At 42.8% G+C, this 21,646-nt stretch overlaps 1 protein-coding gene and 1 non-coding gene across 2 annotated transcripts in view; both read right to left on the bottom strand.

Moving 5' to 3' along the window:
* TSPAN5 (tetraspanin 5) overlaps positions 1–9,604 on the bottom strand; it is a 188,788-nt gene extending 179,184 nt beyond the window's left edge. The window contains exon 1 of the mRNA XM_061164362.1: positions 9,128–9,604. Coding sequence (XP_061020345.1) covers positions 9,128–9,208 — 81 coding nt within the window. The 5' untranslated portion in view covers positions 9,209–9,604. The remainder of the gene's footprint in view (positions 1–9,127) is intronic.
* LOC133071993 (U6 spliceosomal RNA) lies at positions 5,920–6,024 on the bottom strand. Its single transcript, XR_009696605.1, has one exon. It is a non-coding gene; the product is annotated as a U6 spliceosomal RNA (small nuclear RNA).
* Positions 9,605–21,646: the final 12,042 nt, after the last annotated feature.

Here is a 21,646-nt window from a genome sequence, read left to right as displayed (position 1 = left end):
GAACACATGAAAAACCTAAGAGCCTCTAAAGATGGAAAGCAGAGGGTTTAGGAATTTTTAAATAATGAAGGTCTATGCAGAGGCAGATAAGTCTTATATCACACAAGAGTAACCCAGGCTCTTCCCCTTCTCCTTCCTGAAAAACTCAGTCTTAAAGCCAAGAGAAGGGACAAAAGAAGATAGGTCTTTGTGCAGCAACCGGTGTGGAGAGAGATGTGAAAGACCAGAGCCGGGTATCAGAGAAAGGTGTTCACAGTGGGATGCAGGTTGGGCACCAACAGGTAAGGAGAGTAACCAGGTAAGGGTCATTGGCAGCAGTGGAAGAGTGTCTACATAAGAGATTTAATCAAATGAGTAAACTGTTAAGAACAATGGGAGCCAGGATTCTCACTGAAAAGAAGGTAGTTACAAATATGGAAAAGAAAAAAACTAAAGTAAACTCTGTGGTGTCAGATAGGGATTTGAGATACCAGCGTGAACTCGTGGTTTTGAAAATATATAGCTAGATATAGAAACACAGATGTAAATGTATGTTATGTGCACATATGTGTATACACACATATTCCATAGTCATGTCCATTAAAAGGGCCCAGAGGTGGTGATAGCCTCAAAGCAATGAGCATACTTAGCAACCAGATATTGGCTTCTACATATCATTCTCTATGCAAAGGAACTAGGGCTCCTTGGAGAAATGACTGATATAAATCATGACACTAGTAAATTACAAAATGAGCTTGGAATATCTTTTTCTGAAAGAAAGCAAAGATGTGTTCAAAGAATGATGGGCGTTAAAGGGCATAAAGACACTGCCACTGACTGCCAAACCTGGGACCAATGGGAACATTAAAATAAGTAATGAAGAGTAAAAGTTTAATTAAAACATACTGGAGAAAAGGAAACCAAAAGTTCTTACTGATATTAATTAATTAATTGAAATTTTGATGAGGAATGGGCTATTTACATAATTTCACAATAACTTGCCACAAGATATATACATAAATTACAAAAGGGAAAAAAGTCACTTTATGATGGAGAAATTTGGCAAGCAACACTTCAGTCAAGTGACCATCATCAGTAACGGAACAAACACAAACAGAAATCAGTGCCCCTTGATGGATGCAATGAGAAGAACTCAGCACCACTTCTGTAATTATCCTGCCAGAGATGGACAGCCTGAATCTAAGAATGAGAAAATGGCAAGCCAACCCCAATTAAGGGACATTGTACAAAACAGCTAGTTTAAAATCTTCAAAAGTGTCAAAAATCTGACCAAAGAGTGAAAAAGACTAAAAGACCCAACTAAATACAATGTGTCTTCTGAACTTAATTCTTCTGCTTTAGAAGACAAGATTGGAATAACTGAGAAACTTGAATGAGGTCTAAAATTTAGATGGTGGTAATGTATCAGTGGAAAATTCCTGGCTTTGATGACTATACTGTGATTATCTTGCAGAACATCCTAGTTTCAGGAAACATACACTGAAGTATTGGTGTGTGATAGCCATTTGCCGGCAACTTTTTCTCAAATGATTCAGGATAAAAACAAATAGTATCACTTGCAATTTCTCTGCAGGTGTGAGACTGTTTCAAAATAAAAATTAAAATTCAACAACAGTAAATTAGGAAAATGGACACTCCAGAGGGAATGATTCCATCTAGTTTGCAGGAAAGATGAAACTCTCAAGTGATTAAAGTGGTCCCAAAGAAATCCATCCTACGGAGGGTTGGCCAGATGTTACAGAGAAAATGCCTCCCTGAATAGTAAGTGAGAGGAGAGGACGTCTATGTACTCTCCAATGATTTCATAATTCATTCACTCAACAAACATTTATTAAACACCTACTGCGTTTCAGACAATATGCTAGACACTGCGCTTATGAAAATAACTGAGAGTCCCTGCAATTGAAGGCTTTGTAGTCTAATGAAGTATGATGATTCAGAAGTCTGAAGGTAGTATTTTAAGACAGTCATCAGTGTTACATATGGAAAGAAGCATGTGACTCAGGAACACTGTCTTTAATATTCCATTTTTCATTTATGAATTTTCAATAGACTACACAATAGTTTATTATTCTATCATACTCTTTAACAACATTTTCATCCTAACTTTTATGTGCTTGTGGGTGGTGTTAATTGAGGCATATGCAAAAACCTTATCACTTTTCAATTATGAACAGATGTAAATGACTTACTTGATGTTTTATTTTAGAGTAACAAGCATCTTCTAAAACAAGTTTAAAATAAGAAGTCTAAAACTATAGCCCTATATATAGCTAGGGCTATAGTTATTGCTAGAGATTTAACACTTTAAAAGTGGACCCTAATGTGTTCATCACCTCAAAAGTCACTCCATGTCTCTGTTCTCCGATTTCTACATCTGTCACAAACATGTCATAATGTGCTTGTACGATGCTTTGAAATGTTTAGAAGAAAGACACAGTAATTATAAAGCTCTGTTAAAATACAGGTTGCTTTCACCTTTTGCCAGGGACTAACTACTACTGTGGACTTATTACGACAGAGTGATCCATCTAAATGAGCTCACCTTGGCAATTTTATGTTGGGTGAGACATTAGTTGGTTTTCCAACTCTTCCCCTTGGCTTCATTTCAATCTTCCAGGCATATCATCAAGCGTGAATGCTTTGGTGCCTTCTCACTGACCCAAGAGTGAGAGGCCAGACCAAGCAAGTCAGTATTCAATTACTTTCCCCACTGAAGTCTGCACACCCTCCTTACACTTTTCCCATTTGACACTTTCATAACCATATTTAGCTTTCTTCCTACCATCTCCCTGTAATTCAAAAGGCAATTTAGACTCCCATATGGTTGCCATCGAAGCTAACAGATGTCTAGCAAATTAAAACAAAAATTATGACTTATAAACTGCTGATGTATCATCATTCCAGAACATCTTACAATTTACAGTGAATCATAAGATAAGGCTTCCAACTTGATGCCCCCCACAAGTTTCTCTAAATCTCTCTTCTCTGGGAATTGAAGCCCTGTGGAAACAAATTAGATGCAACATTCTGCCATCAAACCTGGGTAAACCTACACTTAAAGATACAATGTAATATTTGCAAGCACATCAAGGAGAAATTTGGCCTCAAGGATCCAAGGTTTTCTAATCTTTGTACAGCAAAGAGAAGAAAAATGACTTGACTCCCCTAAGTCATTTAAGGCTTCCACTGATCCACAGTGCTCTTTTCAAATAAGTGATGAATATATCTGATGAATCTATTCACCTTGTCTCCTTGGTAGATATCAAGAGGAGCATCATTACCTAGTAGTAATGATGACAAATTACCAGGCTAAGGTATCCTAGAAGCTCTATAGCCAGGATGGAAATAGTATGAATTCTGGAGACAATGACACAGACCTTATCCACCATTTGTTAAATATTGAGACCGTGTGCTCGGTAATATCATATCTGATTGCACTGTCAAATCTACAACTCTACTGGATAATGTGGTGCTTAGTCGCTCAGTTGTGACCGATTCTTTGTGACCCCAGGGACTGGAGTCTGCCAGGCTCCTCTGTCCATGGGGATTCTCCTGGCAAGAATACTGGAGTGGGTTGCCATGCCCTCTAACAGGGTATCTTCCCAACCTAGGGATCGAACTCAGGTCTCTTGCATCGCAGGCAGATTCTTTACCATCTGAAACACCAGTGAAGCCCATTGGGTAATGTTATCTTTCCTTCATAAACAAAAATGGCTCAGTGGTAAAGAATTTGCCTGCTAATGAGGGACATGCAAGTTCAATCCCTGGGTCAGGAAGACTCCCTGGAGGAAATGGCAAACCACTCCAGTCTTCTTGCCTGGGAAATCCCATGAACAGAGGACACTGACAGACTATAGTCCATGGGGTCACAAAACATTCAGACACGATTCAGTGACTCAACAAGGCTCCAGCAGATTGTATTTTCCAAAGATTGCCACAACCCACACAACCTTGACACTCATCTAATAAAAGAGGAATTTGGCTCTTTACCCGCTCGAAACTGAGCGGGTTGCATGCATGCTTTAACCAGAGGAACAGATGAAAGTGACACTGGACCAGTTCAAGGAGTAGTCTTTATTGGCTGGAAGCTGCTTCTTCCAGTCTTAGAAAAAGGAAGAAAACACGTTGAGGTGCTCTAGCCAACACCACCGGCTGAGCTCTCAGCTGGCATCAACTGCCAGTCATGTGGGGGTACCATCTTGGGTATCCCACCCCAGTGAGCCTTCAATTAACTCCAGCCAGCTCCATCTCACTGCAACTGAAATGGACAGTTCCAAGTGCAAACTGCCTAGCAGAGTCTGGTCAAATCCCAGAATTGTCAGATATAATCAAGTTTTATCTTAAGCCACTAAGTTTTGAGGTTGTTTGTTATATAGCAATAGATAACCAGAATACTGAGATAAATTTACTTGCCTAGTAACAGTTTTTAAGTATTAGAGTCAGAACCTAAAAAAGTCCAGAACAAAATATCTATTAATGCTGGGTGATGGGGTGTGGAGGTTCATTACCCAAAAGAAGTAACTCTCTTTCTCTTCCCTCCCCTACCCCAGAGCAGTCTCAGATTTTCCAAGAAATGTCCTAGTATGGTGACACCCTCAATAAAATCAATTTCTTTCTGGCTTGAGTTCTTCCAATTTAAAATATGGTGAATAAGATTCCCCCCCCCTCCACCTCGTGATAACTAATGAGGAAGGAATCTGTACAAGATGTTGACTTTGTTACTCAGAATACCATTACAAGTATTATATAAAAGGATCCAGATTTTACACATGAAACTCTAACTCTAATAATAAAAAATATATTTAATGACTCACAAGACTACATTTGAGATTCATAGTGGGGCTACAAAAGTATGCCTATTATACCAATAAGTCAATAAGCCAAGAAGAAATTAGGGAAAGATTTTTTTCAAATGAAAGAATCCTTGAGGGAAAAATAAATAAATTAATAAAAGTTACTTTCAGATGAATCTCAGTGAGAGAAAAAGTCTATAATTTAATGTGTCCCAATATATGCTATTTTCATTCTATTTTAGTGCCCATCTCTTATTTTTTCTTCCCCAGCATATTGGAGCTCAAAAGACCCATTCTTTTTTTCAGAACTAGAAAGAAACTTACAACTTGCCTAACCCTTCATTTTTGGTTTTTTAAATTGGAGTATAGTTGCTTTACAGTCAGCTATATCTATACACATACCCCCCCCCCTTTTTTGGATTTTCTTCCCATTCAGTCACCACAGAGCAATGAATAGAGTTCTCTGTGCTCTACAGTAGGTTTTCATTAGTTATTATTTTATACATAGCAGTGTATTTGTCAATCCCAATCTCCCAATCCATCCCTCCTTGGTATCCATATATTTTCTCTCTACATCTGTGTCTCTATGTCTGCTTTGCAAATAAGTTCATCTGTATCATCTTTCTAGATTCCAAATATATGCATTAATACATAATATTTGTTTTTGTCTTTCTGAATTATTCACTCTCTCTGACAGTCTGTATGTCAATCCACATCTCCACAAATGGTACAATTTCACTCCTTTTTAAGGCTGGGTAATAATATTCCATTGCATATGTGTACCACATCTTCTCTAGCCATTCCTCTGTTGATGGACATTTAGGTTGCTTCCATGTCCTGACTATATTGTATATAATGTATACATATATTGTATATATATATATGTATATATATATACACATACATATATATGTGTGTGTATATATATATATATGTATATATATATATATACACAATGTATATATATATTGTATATAATGCTGCAAGAAACACTGGAGTGTATGTATGTTTTCAAATTATGGTTTTCTCGAGGTATATGCCCAGGAGTGGGATTGCTGGGTCATACGGTTGTTCTATTTTTAGTTTGTTAAGGAACCTCCATACTGTTCTCCATAGTGGCCGTAAATATATGGAACACTTCATGAATTTGCATGTCGTCCTTGTGCAGGAGCCACGCTAACCTTCTCCGTACTCTTCCAATTTTATTATATGTGCTGTCGGCTGCTGCTGCTGCTGCTGCTACTAAGTCGCTTCAGTCGTGTCCGACTCTGTGCGACCCCATAGACGGCAGCCCACCAGGCTCCCCCGTCCTTGGGATTCTCCAGGCAAGAACACTGGAGTGTGTTGCCATTTCCTTCTCCAATGCATGAAAGTGAAAAGTGAAAGTGAAGTCGCTCAGTCGTGTCCGACTCTTCGTGACCCCATGGACTGCAGTCCACCAGGCTCCTCCGTCCATGGGATTTTCCAGGCGAGAGTACTGGAGTGGGGTGCCATTGCCTTCTCCCAATGTGCTGTCGGAGTGAGCACTAACTCTTCATCTTAACAGTTGAGAAACTGAGGCCGGGGCAGTTAACTGAGTAGTGAAAAGTCAAACTCCTCATTACTAAGAGAACCAAACACTTAGTGCTAGGGCTACCAAATTCTCAGGTTTTATTTTACCAGAACTTTATCTCAAAATGTCTACAATGTTTAAAAATTTTTTTTCTAGAGTTTCGGTGTAGAAAGATTAGGAAACCATGTCCTCTGTAATCAATGTCTTCTTCACTACTGTGTAAGAGCAGCCCCAGGCTGCTGAATCCAGCAGTCACAGACAGGACAGCTACTGCAGACAGCAGAGGTGCGTAACTTTACAGAATCAGGCCGCCAGTCCTGGCTCTTCAGTCACTAACATCTTAAGTCTAAATTACTGTGATCAAATATCATGACTACCTTCCTGCTGATCGTCACTCTGGAGACCAGGGTACTGCAAACTCAGAGACTCCATAATTCCCAAATAATTCCCTAAATTATGAGATAACCTTGAAGCAGACAGCAGGATAGCAAAGGTATGAGGCGGTACATGAGTGGAAGACTTTAGGCACAGTAAGGAGGGACAAGGCGTGTAGAAAGCAGAGTCAGAGAAGGGTCCTTATAACAAAGGTATCTACATAACAATTCTGCCTGGGACAGATGGTTTAGTTCCACAGCCCGGTGTCTCTTCTCAGGCTTCCCATAAAACTCCTCCCAAGAGATGAAGACCTTCAAAATCAGACAAAATGTGGCTTTCTCTTGGAAGTCTCCATGCAAGCACTCCACAGTTCTTTGCAGCTCTCTACAATTCCAGAGGTTTTGCTACACCCTAAGTCACAGAAAACAGTAAATGTGCCTCTGTACACACCACAAAATTGCACCAAACTGTCAGGGAAACAGGCCCAAATCCCTTTCTTTCTTTTCCACCTCCTGCTATGAAACTGTAGAGAAAGCCCCTGGGTGCTTTTTGTTGCCTGGCAGCTCAAATGTTCAGCTTTCCGAAGTGTTCAGGTAAAATCAAGAGGCTTGAACTCACCACCCCAAGAAGATCCAGTCCCAATGCGGTAGTCCCTGACTCTCAAAGTCATGAAAGTTTCAAGTTCAGATAAAATCAAAACGCCTCACCCAGGAATGTGACTTTTAAATATGTCCAACAAGGGTTGAAAAAAAGGAAGCAAGGAAAGAAAATAATTTCTTCTTCCTACATTTGTACCAGTGTTTGACTATGGGGGGTGGGGGGGGGGGCGGTGACTGCTAACAGGAATCATGTCCAATCTCTGGCAAAAAGTGGCTTGTGAATGACTGGATCTGATGTTTATTCATGTGTCCCCACCCCATTATCAGTCCTGAGGCCAGATGACATGCTGACACAGAGAGTGGTCTCCAATCCCTCTTCATTCCCTTTCGCAAAACATGCAAGAGCAATGCAAGACACTCCTAGAGAAAACAGAGAATAAAAATAAAATAGCCTAGTAAACGCGTGATAGGAAGAAAACAATATAAAAAGCTGTATTGACAACTCTTTTCATCAATGTATATATTCAAACAAATGGCCAAAACTAAAAGAGAATCAAAATAAATACATCCCATGTTCAGACTGCTGTGGATTATCACAGATCCCACCACCACCACTGGATTATTGTTGACCTCACACTGAATCCACACGAAGCAGCAACTTGGAGCGCACGCCCCCCACCCCAGCCAGCCACCATCTTTACTTCCAGGAGGGGAATAGTAGGGGTGGAGGGAGTGCCCAACAAGGAAGAGGATGGGATGGGATGGGATGGAGAAGAAAAAGAACACGGTCTTTGAAGCAACGTTTCCCCCTGTCCTAGTGAACTCTTTGTCTGGTTGCTGAACATGTTTGTGAGATCAAAGAAGAGAAGCCAAACAAAACAAAAGAGTAGGCATCCCAGCCTAATCACAATAGGTGCCAGCATGTTGTGTGCCAGCAGAGCATGGATGAACCTTCCATTCAAGCATCTGCTCTCCCGGTATCCTCACAAAACATGTCTCGTACGCCTTCTCCTCTGCATTTCTCCAAGGTTTCCCCCAAAACGGCCCGCTGTATGTGTCGCTCCTCAGAAAAGGAGGTCGTGAGGTACCAACACACTGAAACATATGTTGATGGTGACTTGTTATTATCCTGACAATAATACAGAGAAATAAACATCTCCAGCCCGCACACCCACTGGTCAGTCCATTATGCAAAAGGAGTGCTTTCCCGATGAAGACGAAGAGATGAGCGTGCAGGAAGCGATATTTACGTGCACATTACAGAACCATATACCGCCGCATCTGCATCCTACACAAAGCCCGAGATGGTGCAAGAAGATACACGCTGAGCATGGCACGGACTGGCCGCGGCAACACGGAGCCAAGCCCTCGTCCAATCAGATCCCCGTTAGAGGTGGACCTCAGGGTCGACTCTGCCCGATTAGCCTTCCCTATTATGACACCACGCTCTGCCCAACATCCGTACTCCACCGGGAGCAAATCTCATTCGAGTGGTTTGCTCATTTCTCCAACTGCCGAACCCTTTCTTTCATCTGCATCTACGTTATTCGTCCCTTAAAAAGCAACCTCAAGGCCTGGGTGTCCCCTTCCGGCTCCGTTTTTCTTTTTACCTTTTCGCGTTCCTAGAAAGGATTAAATGTTTATTTCTCCAACGCGCAGGCTGAAAGGGCGGAAGGCAAACGCCTCAGCGAGCTCCGACAAGCGCCCGAGGGGCAGCGAAAAGTAAAGGCTGAGAGCAACGTGCGCGAAATCGTCGCGAATCGATCAGCCACAATAGTTGAAATCCCAGAAGCGCTCCAACTTACCCAAAATATGACATTGAAGCCAAATATGAAATACTTGATGCAACAACTGACTTCAGGACCCTTGTAATGCTTCCCGGACATCCTCTGGGTTCATGAAGACACTTGCCCCGGCAGCCCGAGTTTGGAGCCCCGGAGCACCGTTGCTCGGAGCAGCCGGCGGGAAGCTGGGGATCGGGGACGCCGCTCGGGGCCGCGGCGCGGCGGCCAACCCGGGCTGAGCAGCGCAGGGACCGAGCAGCGGAGAGTGGCTCCCACACCTCCAGCCCTTGGCGCGCGCCGAGGCCGCCGGAGCCGGGGTGGCCGCGAGCGGGTAGGGAAGCAGGCTGCAAGCTCCGAGCTTCGCTGAGGCTGGCCCCCAGCACCAGGCGAGCTCCCAAGCCCGTCCGCCGGACGATGGTCAGCCTCCGGGCTTCGGGCAAACGCGACCGCCGCGGATGCTGGTGGAGACGCTACTCGCCCGCCTGCCCGCTCGCGCGCTCCCTCCCACCCCTCGCTCCGCCCGCCGATCGCTCCGCCCGCCCGGCCCGCTGCTCCTCCGCCCGCGCCGCCCTCAGCTCCGCCCGCCGCCCGCCGCCCGAGCCTCCGTGAGGTGCGCGCGCGCACGGGCTCGGGCGCTCCCGGGCGGCGGGAGGCTCAACGTAGCCTCGCCGCCCCCTCCTTCCAGCGCTCTCCGCTCCTCCCGCTCGCTTCATCCCCGCCCCTTCTCAGGCCAGCCAGGAGCGCCGCGGACCCCCGAGCACTGCGGGTAGGTAGGGAGGATGGCAGGCCGAAGGGAGGTGTAAGGATGCCCGGAGAACGCGCCCATTGGGAGCAGCCTTGGAGGAGTGACTGGGGTTGATGGTCCCCCTCTGCCACCGACGGCAGCAGACAGCTTCTGGAGGGACCAGGGGGAAAGGATCGTTTCGGGGTGAGAGGGCTGGTTGAGTTGGGATCCTCGGGACGAATCATTCCCCCTGCCCCCCACTGCAGGACGAGCATCCTTCTGGGTGTAGCCACACTCACACCCCCTGCTCCGGTTTCGTAGCAAGAAAAGACGCCGGGCCATTGAGGCGAAGAGGAAAGAGGTCACAGACTTTGCTGGGAGCAAAGGGGAAGGATAAGGTGTTAGGGAAAGGGGGAAGAGACGGGAAATGGGAGCGAATCCGGAGGATTGCATAGGAAAGTCCCCTGAATTCCCCTGAATGTGGCTCCAACTCAACCTCCCCACCTGCGGGAGAGAGAGGCTTATCCTGGAGACGGGGACGGGGAAGGAGAGATGGCCCAAAGCAATCCGACGCACGACGGGATCCTTGCCCTAGGGCCTATAGCCGACAGAAATCCGGACTGCAAATGCCCCCACAGGAAGGAATAGTGCGGAAGGAACCTGACCGGTCCTCACTCTAAGGAGGAATCCTGGACGAGGAATTCTAAGGAGGAATTCTAGGACGGTCTTCTGGGGAATCCGAATTGGGTTTACAGATAATGAACGACTAAGCTTTTGACCTCTGAGGAAGGATAGAACGAAGCTAGAAATTATTTTGGAGCCCTGCCTTAGCATGTGTGCCCATTAGTTGTGTATCTGCCTTCCTCCTGGGGCACTTTCATAGGTGCTGGCTAGCAGGTATCAGTATTTCACGAAAAAAAGAATGAAGAACTGCTCAGAACTGTGTGTAAACATCTGTGGGCATTTTTTTAAGGCTTGAAAAAGCTGCAAAGAGATGAGATCAGGGAAACTTTCCAGCCCCATGCCAGTGAAACCTGGTATTGGACACAGAAATCTGCATGCTTCCTAAGCTCCCAAGTGATCCTTCAGTAGGCTTGATAACATTTGGCATAGGGTTTCCCTAGTTAACCATCCCCTCACTTTTCTCAAAACCTAGCTAGCTAGTTGATAGCCTACAAGGAGGAGCAAGAAGTTACTTTTCCTTGCAATAAACCACACTCAAATAGGCTTGGCCTTGAGAGGGATTGGCACTATACTGAGGTCACAGGTAGGAGCCAGGGTCCCCACAAAGGTGGAAGAACCAGAAGATCCTAGAATTATGACACTGGTTAACAGTGACTTCAGCCCTTTGGATGAAATAAGACTCTCTACCTCAAAAGTGTCCTCTACCCAGCCAAAGCACACAGCAGATTACCACCAATCTGGTGGGTTTCAAAGGTAAAGTCTACGCTTAGCAGCAGATTCCGCACTAACAGGAAGGTGCTGCCACCCTTTACATAAGCTGTTGGTGCTACATTGTAATTCTCCGTATATGTAAGTAAAGCAGTTATTGCAGATTCCTGGGTAAGTCAGAGGAAATGTCTATCTTAAGGTGATGTGCCACAACTCAGAAAAGTACTAGAAATTAGATCCAGCTGATGACTGAGTTGATCCTAAGCAGGATTTGGCTTTGAAATAAAACCCAACAGAGGAGAAGTTCAGATAACTCTGGTAATTTGGGGCAGGGGGACTAGCTGAATTCTCATTTCATATGTCAAAGCCAAGTTTAAGGAGGATTTATGAGTTAAATATATTTTTTAAAGCAAACCAGAAAATAGAATTGTTGTTCAGTCCCTAAGTCATGTCCAACTCTTTGTGATCCCGTCGACTGCAGCATGCCAGGCTTCCCTGTGCTTCATTATCTCCCAGAGTTTGCTCGGATACGTGTTCATTGAGTCTGTGATGCTACCTAACCACCTCATCCTCTGCCACCTCTTCTTTTTGCCTTCAATCTTTCCCAGCATCAGTGTCTTTTCCAATGAAAATAGAATGCTATTTGTTAAACCTCTGGCTAGAAGTATTTCTCAACTTAGAAGCAATAGAAAGAAATAATCAGTGGAGATGACTGGGTAATAGCTTAAAACTTCTATGTGTCAAACATTGTTTTAAACAAGAACATAGAGGACTTCTCTGGTGGTCTAGTGGCTAAGAATTTGCCTTGCAATGCAAGGGAGGCTGGTTCGCTCCCTGATCAGGCAACTAAGATCCTGCATGCGACGGGGCAACCCAAGTGCAACAATTACTGAGCCTAGATCCCGCATGACAGAACAAAGATGCTGCATGCCACGACTAAGACCCAACATAGTCAAATAGATCAATATTACATAGAAACATAAACCAAAAAATGGTGACAGCAAATATAAAGACAAAAGTATGAATATCTTAGTAGGGCTCATACAGTAAAGTAAAATACAAAATCTCAGTGATTGAATAAAAGCAGAAAACAGATCACATACAAAGACATCAAATAGTAATAAATATGGTGAAAATTAACTTTACAGTAATTGAAGAAATAGATGTTAACTCAGTGGTAAAGATATAGAGATAATAAGCAATGGTTTGCTCATATATTGCTGGTGTCTTTATAAAATGCTTCCATCCATTTGGAAAGCGTTTTGGATATATGTGGTAGGTCAAAATGCTCCTATATTTTGACTCAGCAGTCCCACTTCTGGGAATCTAGCCAACAAAATACTCCAAAATATGAGAAAAGTTCTGTGCCGCAAGTTGTACATCACAGCATATTGAAAACTAGGTGACAACTTAAAGATGCTAGAATAGGGACTGTACCCAGCTCCCTGTAGCCCTCTGGACCACGACATTGCTTCGTGTTTCTCTTCTTTGCACACATCATTCCTGATCTCTCCCTAAGCACTCTCCTTGCCCTGCGTCTGTGAGCTGAGCCCTCTTACTTATCCTCAGCACTTTCAGTCAGCATTTCCCAGGCTCCCTCTTTCATCTCCTCAGCGCCTCCTACATTCTCCCATTTTGGCACTTGGAGACTACCTGTAATTACTTATTTACCTGCCTGTCTCCTCTCCTCCGCTGCGCCCTCCTTCAAGGGTGTGGTCCATCTCCTTTTAATCTTAGAATTACTAGCACCTTGCCAGTGTTTCAGGTGCTTGATAAATATTTATTTTAAAAATGGGTGAGTCGTTTACTCAAATCTTTTACAGACATTAAGGATGATGATTATTAAGAGTATGTGGTAACATGTGACTGTATTATAATGTTCAATTTTATTTTTGTGGAAATATCTCAAAGTAATAGGAAAATTAAATGAAACAAGCAAGATGCAAAATGGTTTACAGTGTAGGCTGCCATTTTTTAAAATAATAATAATAATAAATCGTGTTGACAAAGAAGAATGGAAAATTTATATATGCACACTTTCCCTTGTTAATGAGTAGGCTATGTGTGAAAAAAATTTAGGTGTTAATTCTTTTGAAATTGTAATAGTTGTTACACTATGGGATTGTGGGTGATTGTGTTTTCATGTTTCTGGTTTCTATTTAATGTGGTTATATTGCTTTTACAATGACAAAGATAAAATTGTAAGTAAAGGCAAACAAATAACTAAGTAATCATTATATTTATTTCAGCACTGCCTTTCATGACTCAATAAATTCTGGCCTATTTTAAGGGGAAAAAACAATGAGAGTAATTTTCTCCCCAGAGACTCCCCTACAACCATCTCCTTTATAATTCTGAGGTTGAAAAAAATGGTTAATAAGTTTAAATACTGAAAACGTAATTAATCTTTCAATGGCAGTACGAATAGGTAAAGCATGTTCTTCTAATAGTTGCCTAGCTAAGCAGCAAGATATGACAATAGCATTTTAACCTAAGACATCAGATTTTATGAGCTTGTCTATCTCTCTCTGTATTTCGCTCTCCCTACCACCTTTCTGCCTCCCTCCTTTCTGTCTTTCACTGTCTGTTTCTCTGCTCCTCTAGTCCTATATTTTTCTTTTCCTTCTCTGTGGCCAGCACTGCTGACTGCCTCCCCACCCACTGTTTCAAGGTCCCCACTGTTTTCATGTCCGTATGCTTGGGAAGATGAGCCCCGGCCCAGCTGCACTGGGTGAATCTTGACCTTCTGAGCCAAACTTGGCTCTGACCAGTGTTTGGTTCAGAAATGGGCATGAGACACACTTCTGGTCAATGAGGAGAATCTGCTGGGTGTTTCCTCACATCTAAGAGAAGTTTTCTTTTTGGCCTTGGATGTAATTGCATTTGACAATAATAAAGACCACACCAAGCCAGGCAGAATGAGAAAGTGAAAAGAACCTGGGCTTCTTGCCGTTGTTGCCTCGCTGACTTAACCTCTCAGGACTTCCTGTCACAGGAGAGAAGTTGCTGGGGAAGGCACTGTAAGAAAGGTTTTCAGTTTCATGCAGCTCAAAGAATTCTAGTTTATTAAGCACTCTCCTCTGGTATTTCCTCCCGACCCCTTTGATTTTCTCTTCTTGAATAGCCACCAGTTTTCCACGTTTCTCTCAGTACCACTGTTCCCCTCTCCTCTCTTCTGTTCCCCAACTATTCCTGTCTCTCTTCAACAATTACAGGGGGAAGCTTTAGCACAGTCCGCCCAATTCACACCCACCCCTTTCTCTCACTTTCTCAGCCACAAAGTGCTGCCCCACCTCTGCCACATTTGTACCTTAGGGCTGACAGGCCTGTGTTGATCCAGGCTGGGCCAGCCCCTGAGTGTGTCCCTCTCACGTTGGGATTCATCAACAAAGGAACCCCTGCATAGTTGAAAGGAAGGTGAGGCTTCTTTTAGGAGAGCTAGAGGGGCTTGTGTTTCCAGGAGGAAGCCAAGACTCTCACTCTCTGCAGAAAGAGGAAGGAAGCACAGGCATCAAGAGAAACAGGGGCAGAGACTTAACAACAGGGGCCGCGAACACAGCGTTGTGTTTGTGCTCTGAAAAGCTTCCGGCCCTGCTTAAAGCCTTTCTATTTCTGGATTTCTTCAGGAGAACCCGATCCTTGAGGTTTCAGAAGTTTTTAGATAGAATTCTTCCATTGCAGTCCACTTTGGCTTTAGCGGCTTCAAAGTGGGCATCTCGTATTTGCAAATCAAAAAACCTGGATTAGGGCTTCCCATCAGAATCGATCCCTGCCCCAGGAAGATTCCACATGCTTCAGGGCAGCTGGGCCTACGTGCCACAAGCACTGAGCCCAACCACCCTAGAAACAGAGGAAGCCACTTCAGTGAGAAGCTTGGGCACCACGACAAAGAGTGGGCCCTGCTCTCTGCGACTAAAGAAAGACCACGTGCAGCAACGAAGAACCAGCACAGCCAAAAGTAAAAGTAAATAAATATTAAAAAAAAAAAAAATTTTTTTTGATTAAAACAAGTCATCTCACCTCAAATGCAGTGAGGTCAACTTAAAGCATTTTAAATTGGCCATAATATAAATTTGTTGTATTTAATGAATCAAATATTTTGCCTACTGTTCTTTAGTTGAAAAGTGAGTGAATTAAAATTTCAAAATATTTCTGTAAAAATACAATGGATCCCCCAGGATCAGTATCACCTCTGTACCCCTCTCATCGTGTGCCCACACATGCCCATTAAAGAGGCCTAGTTTTCAGGGCCCCGGGAAAAACGTGAAGAAAGCATATCTGTCTCATAAATATGATTAAACAAGCATACGTAGAACATGGTTGTTTCACTTTTAAAAATCAATTATAATTGCTTGTGTAGTAAAATGAATTCTATCTTTTACAAAATAGGACAGAGCAGGCATTGATTTTTTTTTTTATTCCACCTTCTTTTGGAAATATCACCTCAGTTTCCTCCTGCTTTGGAAATAGTCAGCAAGGCCAGTAGTTAATCAAGGTGCCAGGCCTTACCAGGGGCAAGCACGTGACACACATTTGGCCATTCAGAAGCTCCCTACTTGATACTGTGCAGAGGGAGCAAAGACCAAAAGCTGCCTGGAGTTCATTGATTGTGGCGCTTGGACATCCCGCCTGAGGCTGCCCTTCAGGGTCCTCCCTGGTTCTTCTGGTCTCCCTCCAGTCCTGTAAACTACCTTATTTCCTCCTAGTGGATTTCCTTCCTGACTAAATCAGCCATTGCCTGTTTCTATGACTTAGACCAAAAAAATTCCTGGGCAACAGCATGTGAACTTTTGAAACTGCACTTTTCAGAGAAAGATGAAGATGTTATCTTTTTTTTTTTTATTTCCAGAGTAGGATATCCTTATTATACAATAGTTAGACAATACACAAAAGGTTTTCAAAGACTCACCCATGACAACAGTTCCGAAGGAAACTGCTGTCAACATTGTGATATATTTTCTTCATTAATAAATATTTTTATGTGATTGATCTCATTCTGCAGAGGAAAAAACCTTAAACCTATTATATTTCCCATTTGCCAGTGCCCCCAAATAGTGCAGAGAAGCCCTCCATTGGAACAGAAGCAAGACTATCTCAATTTCCAGGCGGTGGTTCCCAGTCAGGATCCTAACCTCATTGCCCCATATCGCTAACACTCGTGTTTTCCTTTTCCACCATGTATCAGTCTTTGCTTCCTTTCTTACATGGCAAACATTCTTCCATGCTCCCTTACATTCCAAACTCACTCCTACCTCCAAACAATCTCAAAGTTCCATTCCCACCCCACAAACTCCACCCTTCCTTTCATCCATCACCAGTTCAAATTATTTTGCAGTTAAGTATTTCAGCTCCTTAAAAATCTGCCCCCATTTAACACTAGACATGCTAATCCTACCTAGTAATTTCCTCTTTCACCATTTGGTTTCTTTTGCCTTCTAAAAACTTTGCTTTTGTGATATATCTGCGTTGGTGGAGCATTGAAGTTAATGTCCAGAAACAGGAAATATGTATTAGCAGATTCATCAGATATTCATTTAAGTTTTATTATGCAGATGACTCAACAACAATTATTTATTGAGCACAGTTCCCATTAAGGCACCTTTCGTCATGGTTTCTGTCCTAAAAGTAAAATGGAAGAAATAAACAAACAGAGGTAAAGACACAGGTCAGAACAGACTGCTACAATTTCCACCAAGTACAATGTGATGTAGAATCATGGGGGAAAAAAACTTATAATCATGAAAAAAAAATTATACTTAACCACACTGGTCTAGCCATTGTGGAAAACAGTTTAGTGGTTTCTCAAAAAGTATTAATATATGATTCAGAAATTCTATTCCTAGGTATATACCGAAAAGAAATGAACACAAGGACCCAAAGAGATACTTGTATACCAATGCTCCCAGCCACACAAGAGCCAAAAGATGGAAACAGCCCAGTGTCCATCAACAGATGAATGGACAAACAAAATATAGTAGATATACAATAGGATATTACTAGCCTTACAAAGCAAGGGTATTTTGATATATGTTACATGGCTGAATCTTGAAAACATTATGTTTTGTGAAAGAAGACAGACATATACAGACATGTATTGTATGATTCTACTTGTATGAAGCATTTAAAGAAGGCAAATTCATGGAGACAGAAAGTAGATAGAGATTAACAGGGATTAAGGAAAAAGAATTATTGTTTAATAGGTACAGGGTTTCTGTTTGAGATGATAAAAAATTATGGAAATAGATATTGGTGATGGTTGTAGAACATTGCAAATACTTAATGCCACTAAACTATACACTTGGAAATGGTTAAAATGCTAAACTTTATGCTCTTTATATTTTAGCACAATAAAAAAATGTCTATACTTACGACAAATAACAAACTGAAGAATGGTTTGAAATGCAGAAATAAGTTGCTCACTGAAGTCTATGATCAAAATTAAACATTCAATATATGCATCTAAGGCTATAAGTTATGTGTGTCCCCACTTGAGGAAATCTAATAGAAGTATAAAAATAAATGGATCTATTTTATAGAGGGATTTATCCAATATTCCTTTAAAAAGGAGCTTCCCCGGTAAACTTTATTGTTTGCTAATTGATCATGAGCAACCCAAGGTCATGTATGGATGTGAGAGTTGGACTATGAAGAAAGTTGAGCACCAAAGAAATGACGCTTTTGAACTGTGGTGTTGGAGAAGACTCTTGAGAGTCCCTTGGACTACAAGGAGATCCAACCAGTCCATCCTAAAGGAGATCAGTCCTGGGTGTTCATTGGAAGGACTGATGTTGAAGCTGAAACTCCAATACTTTGGCCACCTGATGTGAAGAACTGACTCATCTGAAAAGACCCTGATGCTGGGAAAGATTGAAGGTAGGAGGAGAAGGGGACGACAGAGGATAAGATGGCTGGATGGCATCACCGACTCAATGGACATGAGTTTGAGTAAACTACGGGAGTTGGTGATGGACAGGGAGGCCTGGCGTGCTGCAATTCATGGGGTCACAAAGAGTCGGACACTACTGAGGGACTGAACTGAACTGAGCTGAGCTGAACCCAAGAAAGTCTGTTGAGAGCAGAAACACTCTATGGAAAGAGGAATCAGGAAGCTGAGGTCCCTCTCTAGCACACAGTCTCTCACACAGGAGACCAACCACATGTGTTTCTCTCTCCCCAGAGGAGCTCTGGCCCCTTTCAAGGCTTCTAGGAGAATCCAACATAGCTGAAGTGAGTTGGGGTTATGATGGTGAGAAGAGGAAAAAGTGAAAGTCTTAGTTGCTCAGTGGGTCTGATTCTGTGTGACCCTATGGACTGTAGCTTGCCAGACTCCTCTCTCCTTGGGATTTCCCAGGCAAGAACACTGGAGTGGGTTGCCATGCCCTCCTCCAGGGGATCTTCCTTAACCAGTGATCAAACCCAGGTCTCTTGCACTGCAGGAGGAAACTTCAGTGCCTGAATCACCAGGAAACCTCCTGGTAAGAGCATCCTACCTTCTAAGTAGATGACCTGAGCTTTCATTTCAGTCACTCAGCAACCTTTTCAATTGGACCACAAACTCCTTGAGGGCAGGGATCAGATTTCTCTGTAGTATGTTACCTTGCAAGTATGCCACATTCACTGGATGCATATTATTATTTATTGAATGAATTTGTTAATGACTTTAGTACAAAATGTCAATGATAGGTCAAACAAAAATAGTCATGAAGCAGCTCTGAAATTATAATATATAAGAAATCCATTGAGTCATAAAAGTTCAAATGACACAGGTAATCTTAGAGAACCTCTCCTCAAAGCCTAAAGTGAGCAAAATCTGTGTCCATGCTTATCCTATCTTCTCCTACAAAGGGGACCTATTTTCCACTGCATTTGTAACTCTATCTTGTACTCAAATGTACCACATTCACTGGGTTCACAATAAATACTGTTGACAGAATGAATGACAAGGCAAAAAATAGCTTGCAGTACTTTTCATTTTTTACAAGTGTGGAAAGCATACTAAACCATCTGCTGATTAAAAATATGCGTGTTTTGACTTGCATATGACTCAAATTAACATACATAAATCCAGCATCTCCACATCACTAGATTCATAGCCACAGCCAATAAATTTCCATGTTTCTTCAGATTCATCAATCCCAGAGTGACATGGTTAAGTTATCAAGCACAAAATACACAGTAATGGTTTATAACTAAAAGCTAACTCATGCTTTATTTCAATTCAGTGATCATTTATCCTCTAAAAATAAAATAGGCCTAAGATCATTGAGAATCTAAAACTTTATGTTCAGCTTTGCTCTATAAATACCTAATGTCACCATGGGAAACTAAAATTTGAGGTACAGAACAGAAACCATCATCCCTCAATATAATGAATTAGGATTAACCAAAGCTGTTGTTGGGGCTTCCCTCATAGCTCAGTCGTTAAAGAATCTGCCTGCAATGCAGGAGATCTGGGTTCAATTCCTGGGTCGGGAAGATACCCTGGAGAAGGGAATGGCAGCCCACTCCAGTATTCCTGCCTGGAGAATCCCATGGACAGAGGAGCCTGACAGGCTATAATCCGTGGAGTCACAAGAGTCGGACACAACTTAGCGACTCAACCAACACAAAAGCTGTTGTTGTTTAGTCGCTAAGTCATGTCTGACTATTTGCGACCTCATGGACTGTACCATGCCAGGCTTCTCTGTCCATGGTATTCCCCAGGCAAGAATACTGGAGTGGGTTGTTATTTACTTCTCCAGAGCATCTTCCCGACTCAGGCATTGAACCTGCATCTCCTGCATTGCAGGTAGATTCTTTCTACCACTGAACCACCAGAGAAGCCCATTAACCAAAGTATTACTTGTTGAATCCTAGCACCTTGCTGCCTTACATAACCTCAGAAATGTATATGGTCTCAAGCTGCAGCTTCTACAACTTAGCTTCTACCTGCCAGTCTGCTCCCACTGGTCCATCACCACCACATTCCCTCCAAGACTGCCTGGAGCAGAGAAGATTCTCTGAGAAGCAGAGAAACAGCTCTGTATTATAATACTGATGTACTACTAATCCTATATACTGTACTACTAATGGACTTGTCAACCATCATGGAAGGAAAATACATCCAAACTGCAAACCTAGGTCAGATGCAACATTAGTTCAGTTCAGTTCAGTTCAGTTAGTTGTGTCCGACTCTTTGCGACCCCATGGACTGCAGCACACTAGGCCTCCCTGTCCATCACCAACTCCCGGAGCTTACTCAAACTCATGTCCATTGAGTCAGTGATGCCATCCAACCATCTCATCCTCTGTCAGCCCCTTCTCCTCCCACCTTCAATCTTTCCCAGCATCAGGGTCTTTTCAGATGAGTCAGTTCTTCACATCAGGTGGCCAAAGTATTGGAGTTTCACCTTCAGCATCAGTCCTTCCAATGAATATTCAGAACTGATTTCATTTAGGATGGACTGATTGGATCTTCTTACTGTCCAAGGGACTCTCAAGAGTCTTCGCTAACACCACAGTTCAAAAGCATCAATTCTTCGGTGCTCAGTTTTCTTTATAGTCCAATTCTCACATCCATACATGACCACTGGAAAAACCACAGCTTTGACTAGATGGACCTTTGTTGGCAAAGTAATGTCTCTGCTTTTTAATATGCTGTCTAGGTTGGTCATAACTTTTCTTCCAAGGAGCAAGCATCTTTTAATTTCATGGCTGCAGTCACCATCTGCAGTGATTTTGGAGCCCAAAAAAATAAAGTTTCTCACTGTTTCCATTGTTTCCCCATCAATTTGCCATAAAGTGATGGGAGCAGATGCCGCGATCTTAGTTTTCTGAATGTTGAGTTTTAAGCCATCAGGCCTGGACAAATTAAGAGGGGGTTAAGAGAATTCCCTGGTGATACCATGGTTGGCACTTCATGCTTCCACTGCCAGGGGCCAGGTTCAATCCCTGGCAGGGGAATATGATCCCACAAGCTGCATGCTGTGGCCAGAAAGAGAGGAGGTCAGTCACTGTTACTGAGATAACTAGCCCTTTCCTCTTAACTCCTCAGTCTCTCGTGATTCATCTCCATCTAGAGTACCTATCTACAACCAAGGATGGAGCCTGGGCTCTCTGGCATCAAACCTCCTTTAAACCCTGCTATTCACAAACCACTGGCAACATATAAATAAATGCCCAGCACTTTGGTCATTGGGTCCCCCCAGGACTGCTGGCACTGAGCCACTGAAGATGATGGAAATCTTTCCAGAGCAGTATTTCCTAGCGTTGTCTGGTGATAAGAACCATTTAGGGCTGTTGGCATAAACACAGATTCCCAGGACCTTCCCTGAGATGTTCGTTATCAGTAGGTCTGTTTGGGGTCCAGGAATCTAAATATTTAACAAGGCCTCAGATAATGCTCTTCACCAGGGAATTTGGGGAGATTCAGTATATTCTTCAAA

This window comes from Dama dama, chromosome 17 (assembly GCF_033118175.1).
Source record: "Dama dama isolate Ldn47 chromosome 17, ASM3311817v1, whole genome shotgun sequence".
NCBI classification, from domain to species: domain Eukaryota; kingdom Metazoa; phylum Chordata; class Mammalia; order Artiodactyla; family Cervidae; genus Dama; species Dama dama.
This window is presented reverse-complemented; position numbering and strand designations above follow the sequence as displayed.